The sequence below is a fragment of the Alnus glutinosa genome, chromosome 4, assembly GCF_958979055.1.
Source record: "Alnus glutinosa chromosome 4, dhAlnGlut1.1, whole genome shotgun sequence".
NCBI lineage: Eukaryota > Viridiplantae > Streptophyta > Magnoliopsida > Fagales > Betulaceae > Alnus > Alnus glutinosa.
In genome coordinates this window covers 5217874-5238476 of record NC_084889.1, presented here as the reverse complement: position 1 = coordinate 5238476, position 20603 = coordinate 5217874, and the positions used below count along the sequence as shown (strand labels likewise).

Here is a 20603-nt window from a genome sequence, read left to right as displayed (position 1 = left end):
TGTGCGTTTAATAGTGATAGGTCTCAACTCTCAAGCCAACTGGTTAATTTTCATGCCCAAGCCCCATTAAATTGGCTAAAGTTTTTTTCCATCCTAAAAATAAAATGAGTATTTCCGTAACACTATAATAAGAAAAATGATTTTTTTTATGTCTCTTGTACATCTGTTTTATAAATCAATCATGAGATCAAATGGTTGATTTAGAAAACGGATGTATGCATTAGAGATGTAAAAAAAACTGTACATGTAACATGTCTCTTACAGTAATTTATAAGTTATACTATAACTTTTTCCTTTTTCTGGTTAAAGAAAACAATTTTTTATACGATCCGTGAATTCGATACGAATTCAAAACAAAAATAGTTGGCTATGGTTGAGGAGCCTGACTTGTTTAATTAAATGAATCGAATTAAAATAGACTTATATAATTTTATATTTATGCCTGCACTACGCATGAACATGAGCTAGTGACACATGGCTCTGACTCCTACAAAATTACGACGAATATGAACCCAGTAATTTCAGTTAAAAGATCTTAATAATTAGCTTTCTTTCTCTCAAATGTCATGCCTGCATGACAATACTAATTAGCATTTTAAAAAAAAAAAAAAAAACAGTACCCCAGACAAATCTTTCAAACAAGTTGCAATTTCGTACCTACAAATCTATTTATTGATCGAGCGAGGAAAGAAAAAGATAACTTTCTTTTTCTTTTTCTTTTTCTTTTTTTTTTTTAAAAAAAAAAGAAGAAAGGAAAGAAAAGAAAAGACAAAGGAGGGGAAATATCTACGTTTTGGGGGCCAGCCCCACTAGATAAATGCTTAAGCATGGGAAACATTATCTTGACATGATCAATGGAACTTCAGCATCCGTCTCAATCCTAAAAGAAATATAAACAAACAGTGATATTTAGAAAAAAAAAACTTTTCGTACCACTACTATTTTTAATCATTTTTATAATGTTACTCCTAAACTTTAAAAATAGTCAATTTAACATATTCGTTTTTTAATTTTTAATTTTTATTTTTTTATCAATTTCAACCATCCGTTAGGATTTTTACAAAGATGTGTCAAAGATTTCAAATTAAATACCTATATTTTTTAAGAAAAAAAATTGCAAAGATTTAGATTTTGGTTAGGATTCAATGGAATTTGCAAAAATATATACGCCTAAATCTTTGAAATATATATATATATATTAAAAATAGTGGTATTTTGAGATTTTATGCAAGGTTTCACCGAAAATCTAACAAAGTGTTGAAATTGAAATTGAAAAAAATTGAAGGAATAACACAGTACTAAATTGACACTTTTAAAAATTTAAAGGTACGATTGTGAAAGTGAAAAAAATAAAAAAAAAATGGAAAAAAGATAAAAGATTAAGAGTGAGAAGTAAATTTTTTCCAACATTTTATCTGGGGGAGGACAAACTTGTTTGAAATGTCAACTACGACAAGGAACAGAACCATAGTTACTATTAATAAAGCTTCATGGCTTCACTCTCCTTACTTGGTTCAGAGTATATATACCTCCACAAAGAAGAAAGCTCAAACAGTTTTTGATATTTTAGATTCTTTATCTACATTTTGGATTGTCGGTGAATTAGAATAGAAGGGAAGGATGTCAAGCACTGCTGGTCAGGTCATACGTTGTAAAGGTGAACATCACTGGGATATATTTTCCATTTAATTTTATAGACGTACAGAATGCTCCATCTGATCTGTCTGTTAGGATAGTTCTGAGAATTGTTTTTCTTTTGGTTGTGAAGTTTGATAAATTATTTTCACAAATTAGTGAGGGAGCTTTTATCTTTGTGTAGCTGCTGTTGCATGGGAAGCAGAGAAGCCGCTTGTGATTGAAGAAGTGGAGGTGGCACCACCACAAGTAGATGAAGTTCGTCTGAAAATTCTCTATACTGCTCTTTGCCATACCGATGTTTTCTTTTGGGAAGCCAAGGTAACACATTTATCATTGCTTTAATTAATTATAAACAGCAGCAACACCCACCTTAAAATAGTGAGAAACAATGAGCTTGGCTCAAGGGTTGGGTTAGGTTGACTCGAGGGATAAGTTACTTGTACTTCATAAAACATTGATCAGATCTAAGATTTTACCTCCCTTGATTGCAAACACTTTCATGGGCGACCGGTGTGGAGGGTGTTAAAGAATTTTCAAAGTTAATATGTATATATTTATTTTGTGATTTGGGATTGTTTTAAATGGAATGTGTTTTAAAAAGTCTCGCATGAAAAAAAGAGAACGTGTGTTGGGCCTTATATATAAATGCCAACTTTAAGCCTTCAAAATAATGTTTGGATGTATGCATTTGGGTATATACTTTAATATGATGTTTCGCATCGGATGTGGTCATAGGATGATTCTTAGGTTGATCCGGTGATTAGATTTATTGGATCATCACTAAAGTAAATTGTAAAGTCAAATCAGCTTCGATCTAACGGTTGAAATTAAATAATTATGAACTAATGATTATTATTAAAGAATTATTGATAATTATCTGATCTGATAGTCAGAATTAAGTGTATGTTAAAATAGCAGTTTATGACTGTTGGATTAACGGTTAATAATGAAACAAAGTGACTGGTAGTGAACATACATAAATAACACTTTCAATTTCGAGTTTTTATCTTTTGCTATAATAGAAAATCGGAAGGTTTTCAGGTTATTGTGGAGAAATATTTGTTGTAACCCTTTGTATACCATTTCTGGTTGGGAAAAATAATTTCTTAGGGAAATCGATATTGTAATACACCTTAGAAGCATTTCATTTTTAGGGTTTCTAATTGATTCATATTGATGTATAGAACATTAAATCCAATATGAATTTGTATCCTGCAGGGACAGAACCCTCTGTTTCCTAGAATCTTTGGGCATGAGGCAGGAGGGTATGTAAATATCTTCTAAGTGGGATTATAATTTCATATACTTGTTTTTTGTTGTTAGGATTTTCAACGAAATCATATATATCTTTTTCTTCTCTTTTAATGAATAACAAGGATCGTGGAGAGTGTTGGTGAGGGCGTGAAGGATTTGAAGCCAGGCGATCATGTCCTCCCAGTGTTCACTGGGGAATGCAAAAAATGTGCGCACTGTAAATCAGAAGAGAGCAACCTGTGTGAGCTCCTGAGGATAAATACTGACAGGGGGGTGATGCTGAGTGATGGAAAATCTAGATTTTCTATCAATGGAAAGCCCATTTACCATTTTCTTGGGACTTCTAGCTTCAGTGAGTACACAGTGGTTCACATAGGCTGTGTTGTCAAGATCAATCCCCTGGCTCCTCTTGACAAAGTTTGTATTCTCAGTTGTGGAATCTCCACAGGTAAAAGAACCATGAGACAATTCCCCAGACTTGTATATTTTCTGTTAATAAATAATTCGATTTTTGAGTATTTGTTCTTCTAGGCCTTGGTGCCACTCTGAATGTTGCAAAACCGAAAAAAGGCTCGACGGTGGCTATCTTTGGATTGGGAGCCGTCGGCCTTGCTGTGAGCATACCCTCCTCCCCCTCCCTCTCTTGAATCTTTTTACTAATTCTTTTGCCTAAATTTTAACATTTAACACTATGGTTCTTCGTTGTGATTAGGCTGCTGAGGGGGCCAGGATTTCTGGGGCTTCAAGAATTATTGGTGTTGATTTACATCCAAATAGATTTGAACTAGGTAAGCTCACTGCTTAAATAGAAACCAAACGGCTGTAAATAATATCTATATATGTTGTTTCTCAGCAGAGGTAATCACAACTGAGAAAATTCTCTGTTTTAACAAACCTTTCCTTCCAATTAATTCACTTTGCTTGTATACATATATGCAGCACACAAGTTTGGTGTAACTGAGTTGGTGAACCCAAAAGACCACAAGAAACCAATTCAGGAGGTTTGTCAAGTCCAAGAACTTTGGCTCACCATTTCTGCATTTGTATTTGAAGTTTTCATTGAGCGATTGGCTTGTGGATTGGTAATTAGGTAATAGCAGAGATGACAGACGGAGGAGTGGACAGAAGCGTGGAATGCACAGGGAATGTTGATGCCATGATTTCTGCATTTGAATGTGTTCATGATGTATGCATCCTTGATGTTTCCTTGGTTTTTATTCTCTTTCTGTTGCATCCTTTTGGGCAACCAAATGGAGCATAAACAATTGGTCCTTTTCATGTTGAGTCAAAAGTTTTTCCGGCAGGGTTGGGGGCTCGCCGTTATTGTGGGTGTGCCTAGACAAGATGCTGTCTTTAAGACTAACCCCGTGAACTTTTTGAATGGGAGGACTCTCAAGGGTACCTTTTTTGGTAACTACAAGCCTCGCTCTGACCTTCCCTCGGTCGTGGAGCAATACATGAACAAGGTAATCTTCAATCTCAATACTTACTTTTTAAGTAATTCTAAATATTCATCTTCTATCTCACTCTTATATTACTGTGTTAATGGACACAGCCACCACATCAGTCCATTGGTATGACTTATGAGAGTGGGATAGGAGATCTAATTTTCATATCTAGTAATGTTATTCTTTACATCCCGGCTTTTGAGTGGCTTTTCATTTTTGTTTTTTGATATCCCGTCTAATTAATTTATTAATTATCAATTTGATGACCCAATTATTGCGCAGGAACTTGAGGTGGAGAAGTTCATCACCCATAAAGTTCCTTTTTCGGATATAAACAAGGCCTTTGAGTACATGCTGAGAGGAGAAGGCCTTCGATGCGTCATTCGCATGGTGGACGAATAGGGAAGCTTTCATGTTGTGCCCCTTAATAAGTGAAGCCCGATCTTGTTGTCCCCAAAATTCTCTGTTCAAAAAGTCAAGCAGGCTAATCGCATTGTTGCATCTCTTTTTTTTTTTTATCTTGGTGGCTGCCAGTTCATGGATGTAAACTGTGCAAATATCCCTATAGAGTATGGTGGGATGACCATCTTTTCCCATATCTAGAGTTCATCTGTTTGTTTTTGTTATATATAGAGTTCATTTGTTTTTGTACATTATCTCATCACATTTTCACCTATATCTCCATCTCAACGATCGATTCAATCCCAACACAAACATGATATGAAATTATTTGGGTTGGACTCTCAAACCCAACACAAACATGATATGAAATTATAGGGTTAGGGTTTAGGCTAAACGAGTTGGTGAGTTGATCCGTTTTACTGATACGATTATAAACGGGTTGGAGGGTCAACCCGTGGGTTTGACCCATCAACCCGTTTAGTAATTGGGTCACCCGCTAACTCGCAGGTTGACGGGTTCAACCCGTTTACTTACTATTTTTTTTCTCTTTTTTTTTTTTTTTAAAAAAAAAGAATAGTAATAGTGTCATAGTCTTTAAAAACTTCGGGTTGGGTTAACATGATCCGGTTGTTTGGTCGGGTCGGGTAACCTTGTCATGTCGCGTTCGGGTAACGGGTATCAATCCAATTAATAATCATGTCGGGTTCGAGTTGGCGGGTCAATCGGGTTGACTCGAACCCAACACGCTAATCCGAATTGCCCATTGTCTGTCCCATGAGGTTTAAGGCTCAAAATACCATCTGTTTTGTGAGTTTTTATAGGTATTTTGGTTGTTGATTTTTGAATAAAATTCTGGGTATGTTTTTGGGTTTGTTGATGGTTTGGCTGATTGTATGTGTGACTTTGGTAGTGTACTGATTTCGGTTATTATGTTTCTAAAATTAAAAGGTGTTTTGATTAATCTTGTGATAAAAGCCTTTAACTGATGGAACATGATTTCTGTAATTGTGGTTAAGTAATATTGGGTTGTTTGTTAAGTTAGATTGTCTCCTGTTTGACAAAGAACAGAATAGAACAGAGTAATGGGTTGTTAGTTTTAAAATTAGTAAAAAGTAATGAGGTAATATAAAATAAAAAGAATTTGTATAAAAAAGTGAAAAATTTTGTATTGTAATAAATTTTTTTATTTGAATAATAATAAAAAATTATTGATGTGATATAAAAAGTGAAAAAAGTAAGAATGTTTTGATGTTAATTGTTATTGGAAAATGTAAAATGTAAAAAAAAAAAATGTTACAGTGACCGGCACTATTATGTAATGTACAGGAGCTTAACAAACAAGCCAATTCTCGTGGGATGTGTACTGTTCGGCCATGTGTTAAGGGCTAAAGGGGCTTTTCCTTTTTTTTTTTTTTTTTTTTTTTTTTTTTTTTTTTTTTAAAGGTACGAAATAAAGGAAACTAAACAGACTTAATAGTGTTTTAAGGTAACCCTTTTTAAGATAAAAAGGTTTGAATATATATATATATATTAAGGAAAAAAAAGGTTTGAATATTGTTTAAAGGGAAAATTATAATTTAACCTCTCAAATTATCAGCCATGGATAGTCTCCAAACTACTAATAATGCTTGGACTCTGGCCTCCCAAACTACCAAAAAGTTTTAAAAGAGAAATGATCCCTACACTCATTTCTCACAACAGCCCCACAACAAGCTAAAGTGACTGGTAGTATTTTATTATTTTTTTACAAAAAGAAAACAAAACAAAACAAAAAAAGTAATAAAATATTATCAGCCACGTCAGTTTGTTGTGGGGCTGTTGTGAGAAATGAGTGTAAGGATCATTTCTCGTTTTAAAAAGGTCCAATTTGACGAAAAATGCCTTATAATACTTCAGCCACGTGTCATTTTTCAATTAAATAATAAAAATTTAAAAATTTTTTAAAAAAAAACTAAAAAAAAAATATATATATTTTTTGGACAGATCTTGGCCGTCTACCTTTATAGTTCTTTGTTGTATGTTGTTGGATTGATAAGGTTATAAATCAATATGAATTTATCTGTTGGTAAATTCCAAAAAAAGTAGTGCCCCATGTTTATGATATATATATTTTCTATTTTATAAAATCCTTGGTTAAATCGAATGAAAACTTAATTTGGATCGCAAATTTTGGATACAGATTTTATTAAAATTTGTCATAGATTCGGTATGCAATATTTATTAAATAAAATTTGTTTTAGAAGGTGATTTGTTGACTCACTGATATGACAAAAATTATGTTAATAATTATATATATATATATATTAAAAAAAAAAAAAAACAACTTACAAAAAGAGTGATTTTTTAAAATGATCAAATCTATTATTTTTTTTTTTAAAAAAAATGATTTCATATTTTCATTTCGAGAAAAGATAAGAAAAAAAGTAAAATAAAATTTTCAATTTTCAATTTAATTTTTTTTTTTTTTTTTTTTTAGTTTTTATTATTTTTTTAATTGAAAAATGACACGTGGTAGGGGTATTATAGGCATTTTTCATCAAATTGGGCCCTTTTGAAACTTTTTGGTAGTTTGGGGGGCCAGAGTCCAAGCTTTGATAGTTCGAGGGGCTATCCGTAAAACGACTGGTAGTTTGAGGGGTTAAATTGTAATTTTTCCTTGTGTTAAAGGTTTTATGGGAAAATGGTTCTTTGATTAAAATATTGAGTTCCTTAAACTAATAAATGTGAATGTTGTTATGAATAAGATAATAATTATTTATATGTTAATAATCAGGGTTAAATATCTATTTGGTACGTAAGTTTTTAAGTTTTTCTTTTTTGGTACATGAGTTTTCATTTATTTCATAAATGGTACTTGAATTTTGGGAAAAAGCCAACTTGATGCCTCTGTTAACTTTTTCGTCCAAAATTTAACGGCTTATCATGTGCCACATGTTAACCTCTTGACACGTGGCACAATATAAAAAAAAAAATTAAAAATTAAAAAATATCAATTAAAAATTAAAAAACATAACTTTTTTTTAAAAATAAATTTAAAAAATGAAGAAAGAAAAAAAGAAGAGGGGTGGCTCCCTTGGCCACCATGGGGTGGTTACCCACCCCCATTTTTGCAAAGAGAGTGGCTTAATCTGGGGGTGAATCGGCCACTCCATGGCTGAAAAAAATAAAATAAATAATAATAATAATAATGGGTTTTGGCCATTTGGGGTGGCCGAACCACCCCCATGGCCCATGTGGGTGGTTCGACCACCCCCAAAGGCCAAAACCTTTGGGGGTGGCCAAGGGCCAAAGCCCATTATTTTTGTTTAGGGTTTTGGCCCTTGGGGGTGGCCGATCCACCCCTATGGCCCTTAAGGCAGGTTTAGCCACCCCCTTGACCACCCCAGACCAGTCAAGGGAAAATGGGGGTGGTCAGCCACCCCCATGGTGGCCAAGGGTAAGCTACCCCCCTTTCTCTTCTTTTTTTTTTTTTTTTTTTTTATATTTTTTTTCAAATTTTTAATATATATATTTTTTAATTTATTATTTTTAGTTTTTAATTTTTTTTATATTGTGCCACGTGTCAACCTATAAAGGTTGACACATGGCAAACCATTAAATTTTAGATAGAAAAGTTAACAGAGGTACCAGGATGGTTTTTTCTTAAAACCCAGGTACCATCTATCAAATTAATGAAAACTCATGTATCAAAAAATAAAAACTTAAAAACTCAAGTACTAAATAGGTATTTAACCTTAATAATTAAGATTCATGTTTAGGAGTAACTTCTATGAGTGATGATAATAATAGTATTATATGTACGTGTATCTAATTGTTGCAGATAATGATTTAAGAGATTGCAAAAAGAACTGAGTATTTTTTACTCACTGGGGATGATACGTGGTGGTCTTTAATGATGTTATAATGTTTGTTTTATTTAATTGTATACGAGTTGTGTAGAATGTGTTTTGTTTGGAACTATGCATATTTTATTGTCATGAATGATGAATGTGCTGATAAATTATCATTGCATACATTATTGTTATGAGATATGAATTTATTAATAAATAAGACCAAGGGTTAACGTCCTAAGGCACTAATGGATCAAAGACTGCGGATTAAAGTCCCAAGGGATTAACTAATCTTTGAAGACCGAAGGTTAAAGTCCAATGGCAAAAGACCGAAGGTTGTAGTCCAGAGGCAGCACTGATTCAAACCATAGGTTTTAATAAGACCAAATGTGGTTAGAGTCCCCAGGCACTGTTCAATAATTCACCAATAATGATAAGACCAAGGTCTGATTCTTTTGGCACTAATCAGGAGTAAGACCAAAGGTTTAAGTCCAAAGGAAAAGACTGAGGTTCAAGTCTCGAGGCACAAATGAACAAATAAGGTCATGCATATATACTACTGTCATTATATTGTGTATAGTGTACTTTTAAATAAACTAGTATTTCATTATGTTAATGGAGGCTGTTGATTCACTTAACTACAGTATGGGATTGTGGTGACCATAATCACATGCAAATTTTTGCAGGATGGCTAGAAGGACGAAACTACTAGGAATGTTATGATAATATTACTACAGTGTGGTTTGAGACTTTATATGATGTTGATATGTTGGAAAAAACAATGGTTATTATTATTAAGTGCCGTATGTGACATACAAGTTATTGCTTTTAATGCATTTATTATATTAGAACACATGGTTCGTATTTTTATATATTAAGGTAATTCAAACAGCTCTAAAGTGTTAATTTTCAATTGTTGAAGAAAAATATGTTTCCGCTATCAATTTCTTAACTCTGATGATATCGTAAGGTCACGTGAAAATCGAAAAAATTTCACATACGCTTATTGTAAAGCGGGGCGTTACATTTCTAGGCTAGACATATCCGATCATTACATTTCAATTCTCAGGCCAATTTATGATTCAATAAGGATGAATGATCAGTATAAAGATTGTTTGGATCCCAATTGTGGATCAATGGACTGATGACCTACAAAAGAAGTTTGAATTCCTGCGGTCTAAGATGCCATGGTACGTGGTGCGTGCTTTTCACCAACAGCAGGCATTCGATTTGTGAAGCAGAAGTAGCACTTCAAGGGCAAGCCCTCCGTTGTGGTGTTGAACCCGCAACGAAAGGTGGAACATAAGAATGCAATCCACATGATCAGAGTATGGAGAATCAATCTATAAAAAAAAAAAAAAAAAAAAAAAAAAAAAAAAAAAAAAAGAAAAAAAAAAGAAAAAGAAAAGAAAAAGAAAAGAAAAAAGAAAAAGAAAAAGAGTATGGAGAATCAAGGCCTTCCCCTTCACGACTTTTGTGGACTAAAATTTGTCGAATGGAAGGGATTGGATTGGCTCCATAGCAACCAACGTACACCCGACTAGCAAACTGCATTTAATTTGTTAAAGCAAAGTTGTCCATGTTTCTAGAAGAAGCAAAACCACGGTCCACAAGACTGAAAAGAACATACCTCCGGGATCTCTCAAGAAGGATGCATGGGAGTCTCACTCCCAATACCATACCGAGGCGCATCACTGGTAAAACATACATATAGTTTAAATTTGTGAATTATGAAACAACTGAAACAGTTAAAAGCAAAAAACTGATATTTACCGATAAGGGGTAGAAGCAACCACGTTATCAGAAATAGAATTGCGCTCAACTGCACATATAACAGCAGTTATATAACCCACAAGGAAATAGAATAGCCAACAATGCAAAAGATATTTCAAGATCAGACTTGCCTGTAACAACCTTCATCTGTGGCTCTAGCTCAACATGAACGGATGAGCCTTTAACTTCAATAACACGTCCATGATAACCTTTGTAGGGACCGAGGCGGATTTTAACCGTAGTACCAACTAAACCATCATGCCCTCTTCCACCTCTATGCCTTCTGCCAACTGAATAGAAGTAGGAGGTTTATAACAAAACTATATGTAGTTCCAGAATAATTTTTAGAAAGCCCAATGACAATGAAAAAGAGAGCCTTTATCATTAGAAACAAACAGTCAATTGGAGGCCCTCCTCGAGAAAATCTCTTTGGGGACTGCGGAATACGAGGTGGAGTTTTAAGATTCGCGAGTCTTGAGTACGAATCAACCTAAAAATGATATAAGAGAAACAAAGAGGATGCTATATTGATAAGTCAAAGAAAAAAACACAAGTGCTGAAAGAAAAAGAGATATAACTAACCAAAAAAGTGAGGAAGAAAATAGAAGAGAACGTAATAAAAATTACTAAATCTATTCTTAAACAATAAATCTACAAATAAGAAAACAAACTACTCACATTTCTATCACCATTGGCACGCGACCCTCCCACAATAATGCAACAATGGGCTTTAGCACAAATAAAGCCTGCATGCTCAAGGTGATGGCGATCATAGATGAACAAGACTCCTCTGTATATATGTCCTACAGTGCCTTGTTTTCCCTAACATGACAGGAGTAATTAGATAAGTATTGCAATCCCTACCAACAACATTAATCGAAGCTATAATATGGTCTCACCTTGCTGGGACCCTCAATGATCCTCACAACATCTTTTGCTGACACACTGTTCTTATACCGATCTTGCACACTGATTTTCTTGTCAATCCTGCATTTGATTTCTCTCAACTGAACGAGAGCAATCTCAGGTCTATCAGGAACTCCCTTAAGAACCTAAGTAACAAAGTCATAAACATGAGCATCTTAAAGTGCGGGTTGAACATATGAACATTCTAGCAAGATTACTCACCTGAAATGCTTCACTTTCTACTCGAATAATTACACCAAAACTCAAATTACTGCACCAAAATTAATAAACAAGCTTAAGTGATTCCTGAACAGACGAGGACATCTACTTGGGTGTAACAAGATCAATTAAATGAAAAGAAAATATTTAAGTGATTTCTGAACAGATGAAAATGTCTTACTCCAGCAGCACAAGATCATGAAGCTCATAGTCTCCAATTCTGGTAACACCAGAAGTTACCTCAGAGCTCTCCACAACATCATCAGCAAATACACGTATCTGAACACAAATGGATAGTTCTATTATATTTGCATGACAGATCCAACTAAAAGGCTAATCATGAAGAAGTCCACAATGTTGCCCTCATGGTACCTCGATAGAGTATCACTTACATGTTCTTTGGTCGTATCAGATAACATTATGAGCACATGCTGCTCAACCTTAACAACCATACCAGTTGCACCTTCCTGTGTACCAGACACAACCTTCACATGATTCCCAGGCTCAAAGTACTTGCAAAGCTCTTTTTCATTTACAGCAAGAGTTGCCTGCACAAAATACCATCCATTACAAGGTAAAGAGATTGATAATGAACATATATTAGCAGGCACATTCTGTACAACTTCTCTGAACGGGCAAATCAGAAAAAAAAAAAAAAAAAAAAAAAAAAAAAAAAAAAAAATTGCAATTGAGTTAATTCTTACAGGAAGGTCCTTCATTTCTCGTCTGATGTGAACATTCTCTTCCTCAACTTTCTCAACCCACCCCTTCAAGTTTTTGAGGTCTCCCTTCACAACAATTACTGCATCGCCCTTCAAAAAATGCCCTTTCTTTCTATTCACAAATAACGTAGACAAACTGGCTATATCGCTATCTCCATTCTCACCAGGTTGCCGAAATTTTTCAAGTTCATCAAAAGTAGGTTTTATATTCTGAGAGCTACTTGATTTCATTGATACTGTTTTGTACAAGAAACCATCTTTAAACAACATCCCACCAATATTCTCAAAGTAATCACCAGTCATTGGATCTCGTCTGCGCTCTACACGAATATGCAGTTCTCTGGGAACATAAAGCATGTCGTAATGAGACCAGTTGAGCGAGATGTTATACCATAACATAAATTATGTACAGACTACATGGAAACAGAAACAATGAAATCATTACCTAGCTTCATCAACATTCATAAAACGTGAAGGAACAAATGCTTTCTTCTTCACAACCTCTCTACCCTCCTGTATCATAAATAAATTACCTATTTATTACCAGGATACATCAACAACCTAATGCAGTCCCTCTAAAAATAATTAACTAATCAATTAATCGAAGGTTGACATTTGTACTGATCAAATGACAAAACAATCTAAGAAAGAGATGAATTAACAATTTGTTAGCAAGAGCCTGTAAGTCAATTCTTGGAATTAACTTCACTGTGACCCTCTGCCTGACATTGTCTACGTCCACCACCTATGGAAAAGAAAGCTTGAAGGTCAGACAAAAGATCCAGGGAAAAATATATCATTGGGTAAAAAGTTATAATCCATACCTTTGCAAGGTCCCCTTTATATGTCCCAATCTTCATTCTGACCCAAGTGTCCCTAGAAAGGTCAATTGCTTTGCTTTCAACTGAGAGAACATCAGTCATTTCTCTAATACGCACAAGCATTACTTTCTGTGAGAATATGCTGCGTAGTCCTTTGCAAGCCTGAAGTATAAGCAAAGAAATATCACTTTAAATCTGAATCATTAAATAAATATGTTAAATCAATTAAAGCATAATTCTATTCAGTCTCACATGTTAACACAAATTATCCATACATCGAACATAAATTACCTCCTTCACATGGACTTCTTTGTCTGCTTCAAAGTATATGTAGTTTTTAAGATGATCAAGTGCAACAGCCGACCTGATTTGTAACTCAGGTCCTTTATCAATATACTTCTGCATCAGGCAGACGACCGCTTCTCGCTCACGACCAATCTAATGTACATAAATACAGGAATTTAATAAGCATTTTCTCCCCCAAAGAATAGGGGAACAAACAGGAAAGTAAAAAAAATAAAAAATTCTAAAAAACAAAAACCATGTACTCATGGAACAAACATAACCATACCGCACATTTGACCATCCACAACTTTGGATCCCTAACAGACGGCAAAAGAGCTTGCTGCTCCACATCTGTTGTCTCCTCATCATATTCTGTGTGAGCAGACCTTGCATATCTAGCCTAGATCCTCCTCTCCAAAGCTTCAACATCTTCTTGTTCCTCCTCACGCAGCAGCAACGGTCGACGATGAATACTTCTACCACGGTCGTCATCAGGCAGATCCGCTCCACCATCAACAATAAAATCTGCATGTTCAACTTGTTATTCATTTACTAGTGGTGCAAATAAAAAAATAGGAAGTTTCAGGGGGCCATTGCTTCCCAAGCAAGTATAGTTCAGCCTCTTGTTATTTATCCCATTCACTTGTCTATACTAAATCCTGCATTTTATTTAATATAGCTGCCCCCACCCACCCCTACCTACAAAAAAATACACTTATTCCCAATATAGCCCTCCTAAGTTTGCTTCTTTTCATTATTACTATCAGTTTATCCCGCCGCCACCCCCCCAAAAAATAAAGATTATAGTTCCAACCCTGTACATAACACGTCCACAGTGAATAATCACTTCTTACCCCTGATATGCTTATAATCCATCATGCTTTTTTTTTTTAATTATTTAAAATATTGTAATTAAATTAAAAATAAGGGATGGATCTAAAATCAATTATAATTTACTATTATTTTGTTACAGCAACTACATTCTTATGGTCTAATTCACTACATGAGTATGGTTTTCTTTATGAATCTAAATCCATGGGGTAAACCTAAAAGATGACACTAAAAGTTCGAGGAACCACGTTAATCAAAACTACCTGATAAGTCTACTAACTTAAAGACCAAGAGAAAATACCTAGGACTACTAGAAATATCTTGCAATTTAAAAGTAAAAAACTCTGGGACCAGCTTGACTGATGCACATGAACCCCACATGTTAAGAACCCCAAATTGTCAAAACAGAAAATTACATAAAGACCTTTCACCCTCTTTTCCAAGGCTGCATTCACATGCAGGAAGGGAAAAACAACTATAACTCTATCCCTAATTGGAGAGGACAGTTTGGAAGTCCTCAAAGTAAAGTTGTATGGAAGATGATTTCGCCCTGCTTGATGTGGGGTATCTAGAGAGATAGAGATGATTGAAGTTTTGAAGATAGTGAGAGGACGGTAGTGGAATTAAAGGCCTTCTTCAACACTCTATACCAATGGATGGCTGCCTATGATTATTTCATATTTCTAGTTTTCAATACTTCCTTTTTTTTTATCTTGTATATTTTATCTTTTTCTGGTTAGGTATTTCTCTTGTATACTTCATGTGTACTTTGGTGCGCCCTTTTGCGTTTTAATGAATTGTGATTCATTATTAAAAAGCTAAAAACTAAAAAATAAATGGTTACTTCCTATAATTGTGGAAGCACCTTATTCATAAAAAAATAAATAAATAATAAATGTGGAAGCAACTTGATATTGTTTTACCTAACCCCAATGATGCAACTGCTTGGGACCCAAAACATTGAAGTTCAATGTTTCCTTACAGATAAGCAGTACAGATAAGCAGTACACTATTTCCTTCTCTTATGGAATCACAGCAGATATGCTCTTTTTTAAAAAAATAAAATAAAAATTAGAAGTTGTTTAACATCGGTGAGAAAAGACCACTAAAACCAAAAAAAAAAAAAGATAGGCATCTTCATATGAATAGAATATGTATGCATGTTTTTTTGTGCATACATATTCAATTAAAACTAAACCAAAACCAGCATATGCAATATGCAATAGTCTATGCACTCATTATGTTGGCATGATTGAAATCCAGCATATGCAAACAATTTTTTTTTTTTTTTGATGAATCAGCATATGCAAACAATATTCATGTCACATAACTGAAACTAAACCAACTATGGAGACATTTGAAATTAGAATAGTGGTTAATCACACAATTTAATGACAACGTACAGATATTAAGTCACCGCAATTTTCCAACATAATTACCCGTAGTCAGTCAATTGGCATATCAAACATTTAAAAAGTAATAATACTCTATGTTTTGACAAATTTTGGGAAACTTTAAATACCTATTGTCATTGACTGGCTCCATTGTTGACCACCAAGTATTCAAAACCACATGATCAATTATAGATAATTACGTGCTACAAACTTGAAAACTGCCATTTCAAACTGTCTTGATGGTTCCCGTATCTTGCAATGGCCACATTCACGGTGGCCATTTCTTGTGCAGACCACTTCCTTCGAGCTTTACCATATATCTTGAAATTAAATTCCAACAACTATGTTCAAAGAAAAACATGAAAGTGATATTTGAGAGCACCTCTCATCTAATCCCAATCTCATCCACAGAGAATAAAATTCCGAGTCATAACCTGACAAGTCCCAAATCCCAATATTTCATCAATACACGCACTTCCATTCCAGAAACTCTCCTAGATTCAGCTCCCTCAAGTCAATTAACTCATCCACCGTCATGTTCCCCCAATCAATTACAATTTACCTGGAACATCCTCATCCCCAAATCAAAGAAAACCTAATCCAAATTCTAACAAAATTTGATGCCCAACTCGACACAGAAAGTAAATTTCAATCGTTAAACTTCGCCTGTCCTATCAATTCTAAATCCTCGATTTAAAGCCAAACAATTAGAGAAAAGAGAAATCAGAAATGAAACGTACGGTCCTCAGCATCCTCCTCTTCCTCTTCCTCATCACTGTCCACCTGCGCCTCAATATCCAAAAACTGGGACCCGAGCCACCTCTTAGGACTGTGCTTCCGCCCCCCGCCTCCACCACCGTAATCTTCGTCATCGCTATCCTCCTCTTCCTCCTCCGCCAAGTCGTCAATGAAGTCCGATCGCCGCCGCTTCCGGCCTGTCATTCCTCTCTCTTCCTCTTCCTCCTCCATTCCTCTCTCTTCCTCTTCCTCCTCCAACTCTTCTTCATCGAAGAGCTGCTCGGGCTCCAGGTCATCGTCGTCGTCGTAACGTTGCGGCATCGCTCTTTCCCAGTCTCTCGCTCACGCTACGCTGTGTTAAGGAGAGTGAGTAATTTTTGATCTGTGAAAGTTTCAAAAAACACTTCGAGAACCGCGATGGTATAGAATGGGGTTCGGGGGGGTATATATAGGTTTTTGTCGGAGCAGGATCCGCGGATATTCTTAAAAGGATCCGGCTTGCATGCGGTAGTTTAAACTACCGCCTGCATGCTGTTAGTTCCGTTTTCCACTAAACGGTACCGTTTTTAACTTTAAAAAATTTACTTTGAAAACTTAATAATAATAAATTTCTTAAAACTCAAAAATTATATAAAAAATAATAATTAAAAAACAAAAAATATTAAAACGGGACAGGGATGGCCAGCCTTGGCCAAGGAGGTGGCCGGTCACTCCATTTTTAGCCAAGGGTGGCCGATCTGGGGTAGACGAACCACCCCAATGTTCTTTAGGGGTGGTCTGGCCGGCCAATCCGGTAACAAGGCTGTAATTTTCTTGTCGTGTAATGCACCATTCAACCCCGGGCTCTCCACCACCCCGATCGACGCATCGTCCAGAGGCACAACCGACGTCTTATCGAAGATCGAGGACTGCGATTTCTTAATGGATAAATTCCCAAATTGAGGCTTACAGCTAGGGTTTCCTTGGCCAATCAGATTGAACTCAGCGCTCATCAGCATGGAGCTCAAGATGGGCGAGCCATACGGCCTCGTCCCGGTCTTGACCACGAGTGAGAACGGGTTCCACATGTTGTTTGGGCGGTAAGCAATCTTAAGGGACGACCCGAATTCGAAGAAAGTGCCGAGATTGCCGAGATTGAGGGTGAGCTCCTTGGACTTGCAAGCAACGATCCCGAACTGGAACGTCAAGCCTAAAATGCTGAGTGGGACTTTGGCTCTGAGAAGTGGCTTCCGGTCCTCGTGGAACTATAGAGAAGCTTTCATTTTTATTCAAAACCCTAACCCTAACTAGTTCCAATTTGTCTAAGCTTTTAGAGATTCAGAGTATGGAGTGAGGTGGGGTGGCCGGACCACCCCCAAAGAACATTGGGGTGGTTCGTCCACCCCCTTGGCCAAAAATGTGGTGGCCGGCCACCCCTGTCCCCTTTTAATATTTTTTGTTTTTTTAATTATTAGTTTTTATATAATTTTTGAGTTTTAATAAAATTTTTATTATTAAGTTTTTAAAGTAAATTTTTTTTAAGTGGAAAACGGTACCGTTTTCCACTACCGCATGCAAGCTGGATCCTTCTTAAAAATTGATATGGCAGCAATAGCAACAATCTCAGTCTTCAATTTAAATCTACAACTCAACAATAGCCACCTCAGCGATCCGCGTGAAGAGTTTCAAAATTCCTAAAAACTCCCAAATCCTACTACCTTTTTCACTGCTAGAGTATTCACAGTAGCTTCCCTAAAGGGGATCTATTTCCTAAGTTTTTTAGGAAAAATTTCAAAAAAGTTACAAAAATCCTTCCACAGCAGCTTCCCTAAAATTTTCATTTCCCGAGGAAGTGAATAGTGATTCCCAATGCATTGGAAAGCACTATTTACTTCCCATTCAATTGTTTATTCATAAAATATATTATCTCTCTCCTACTTTATCTTGGTCTGTTGTGAATGCTCTAAGAGCACTCCCATCAGATTTTCAACTATTTTTTCCTATATTTAGGGAACAAAACAATTTTTTGATTCCCTATAAAAAAAAGCTCACAATAAATTCCCTTACCTATTATTTTTTTAGTCTTATTTTATTCTTTTTCTTTATTTCCTACTTTTTCTCTTTTCACTATATTAATTAAATGTACTTTTTTTATATTAAAATAATACATAGGGAATGAATAGTAGATATGTATATATAGGGAATTACTATTCATTCTCAACCCCCTCATCTAAATATAGGCATCTGCTGTGGGAGGTTTTTTGATGTTTTTTTATGAAATTTTCCCTAAATATAGGGAATGGAACCAATATAGGGTAACTGCTGGTGGTGCTCTAAGCTGCTCATCTCCTCCAGCCCCAATCTCTGTCGCTCGCCGGCCGTCCCACTCGCCGTTAAAGCCACTGGCGAGTTCCCTCGCGCTCGCCAATAAGCCTGATCAGTGCCAGCTTTCAGAGTTCAGAAGCATCGGCGACGTTCTCTTTCTGTTCGGTGGTCGGCCACCCTCCACCGGTATTCTTTGTATCTCTCTCTCTCTCTCTCCAATGATCTATACATGGGTTCTGTTAAGCATTTTTATGGGTATGAATTTTATTTTTTTCTATTCTATGGGTATGGATATTTGGTGTTTGGCACCGGATTATCTTCATAATGGGTGTGAAAATTTACTGCAATCCAAAATCCATCTGGTTATAGAGTGGTGATTTTGTAGATTGGGAGCTGGAGAGAGAGAGAGAGAGAGAGAGAGAGAGCTAGAGGAGCTGATGAGAGAAGGGTTGAGGGGAGAAAAGAGCTGCCGAAAATGGGTGGGTTTGAAAATGTTGAAAATGTTTTTCAAAACCATTTTGCTTTGAAACAAATAGAGCCTTATGTTGTTTGTTTGTTTCTGTCTTTTTTTTCTTTTTTTTTAAGTTCTGATTTTTATCATTGAAGTCCACTCTGCAGCTCAATTTTTATGTTTTTTCTGCTTCACAAAATGTCTTATCTCTTACATGAAAGCATTGTTGTCATCCGATAGAATGAATTGCTGCCTTAACACCGAAAGATTATTAGAAATGTGCATAGCATTTAGAACCTGTTTCCTTTATGAAGTTATGATCCTTTTCTTACTTGGTATTTATATTTGTTTGCTTAGATATTCAATTTCTTCGCTTTCTTTTTCTTTTTCTTTGGTGGGTGGTCGTGGTCAGCCTAGCATGTTTCCATTTCTTCTTTTTACTTTTGGTGGTGTAAATTACCAAAACCCCTAAAAACTGAGCCTTTCGAGTAAGCAAGTTCAAAACCCAGCCCCCCCCCCCAAACTTAAAAATAAGCTGCCAATCAAGTTGCATTTTTATTTTTTTTGTAATCAGTGGGCTTAGATGGATATATGTGGCAGACAAAGTGTTCATCCACTTGTAGCTATCATTTTGGTGCGCATTTATTTGATGTGTACTTTTGTTTTGGTCGTTGTGGCTGTGGTGGTGACCAGGGTCCTAACCCAATATTTGAACTTAAGGATGTTATTGATGCGTTTAGGAGGGTCCTTAACCCGAGATTTTTTGGAACTATTCTTGGCTTTGTAACTTCCTACCATATTGTCCAAATTTTCATGAACTATATATATACTAGCCTTTCGGCTCATGCATACAACTTGTTTTATTACTAATATTCTATGGTGAATACGTGGTGCTATTGATCATTTGCCACACTGCCCAATCCATTAATCTTTGTAACCCTGATCTTGTGGAATGAAAGTCCTTTTTACCAAAAAAAAAAAAAAAAAAAAAGAAGAAAAGAAAAGAAAAAAAAGCTTGAAGCAGAGTTTTCATTGAGGAGCTGGTTCATACGTCTATTATTCAACTACTACCTTGAGGTTTTGCTAAATATATAAAACAAATGAAAAATCAAATCCCTAAAAATTGGGAATTTTACCACTCAAAACTCAAACAAAAGCCTATTCTTGATTGGCAGATAAGTGCACCAAACGAGAAATACCCGATGGACATAAATACACATCAAATAAGCGCGCACCAAATTGATAGCTACAAGTGGATGAACACTTTGTCTGCCACATATATCCATCTAAGCCCACTGATTACAAAAAAAAAAAAAAAAAATGCAACTTGATGGGCAGCTTATGAGTTTATGCCGAGCAGTGGTTGGTTCGTCTTGGCCAGTTGGCCTTCCGAACAGGAAGCCATTCATGAGAACTGCACTTAGTGTCCATGTGGGATCCGTTCTTCGTTAAACAACCTTATCAGGCTTGGCCCATCAGGTTTTATGCAGGCTTATCCTTGTTGAAGGGCCATTCACTATTTGGGTTAGATATTTCCCCGACAGATGTATTAATGGTATCTCCATTGAAAAAGTTCGTTTTAATCCC

At 35.6% G+C, this 20603-nt stretch overlaps 1 protein-coding gene and 1 pseudogene across 1 annotated transcript; one reads left to right on the top strand and one right to left on the bottom strand.

The window, feature by feature from the left end:
* The first annotated feature begins 1497 nt into the window (after nucleotides 1-1497).
* LOC133866869 (alcohol dehydrogenase-like) lies at nucleotides 1498-4966 on the top strand. Its single transcript, XM_062303524.1, has 10 exons — nucleotides 1498-1657; nucleotides 1820-1956; nucleotides 2857-2903; nucleotides 3015-3340; nucleotides 3424-3506; nucleotides 3605-3680; nucleotides 3832-3893; nucleotides 3983-4078; nucleotides 4197-4358; nucleotides 4623-4966. Exons 1-10 carry the CDS (start codon nucleotides 1621-1623, stop codon nucleotides 4740-4742), a joined length of 1146 nt encoding a protein of 381 aa, XP_062159508.1. The 5' UTR covers nucleotides 1498-1620; the 3' UTR covers nucleotides 4743-4966.
* A 4597-nt stretch (nucleotides 4967-9563) lies between these two features.
* Nucleotides 9564-16690, bottom strand: LOC133867245 (putative transcription elongation factor SPT5 homolog 1; annotated as a pseudogene).
* Between the last annotated feature and the right edge of the window lie 3913 nt (nucleotides 16691-20603).

Coding starts and splice junctions, on each gene's coding strand:
- LOC133866869 (XM_062303524.1), top strand. CDS start 1,621: ATGTCAAGCACTGCTGGTCAGGTCATACGTTGTAAAG. Junction 1,957..2,856: donor TTTTCTTTTGGGAAGCCAAG/GTAACACATTTA, acceptor TGTATCCTGCAG/GGACAGAACCCTCTGTTTCC. Junction 3,507..3,604: donor TGGGAGCCGTCGGCCTTGCT/GTGAGCATACCC, acceptor CGTTGTGATTAG/GCTGCTGAGGGGGCCAGGAT.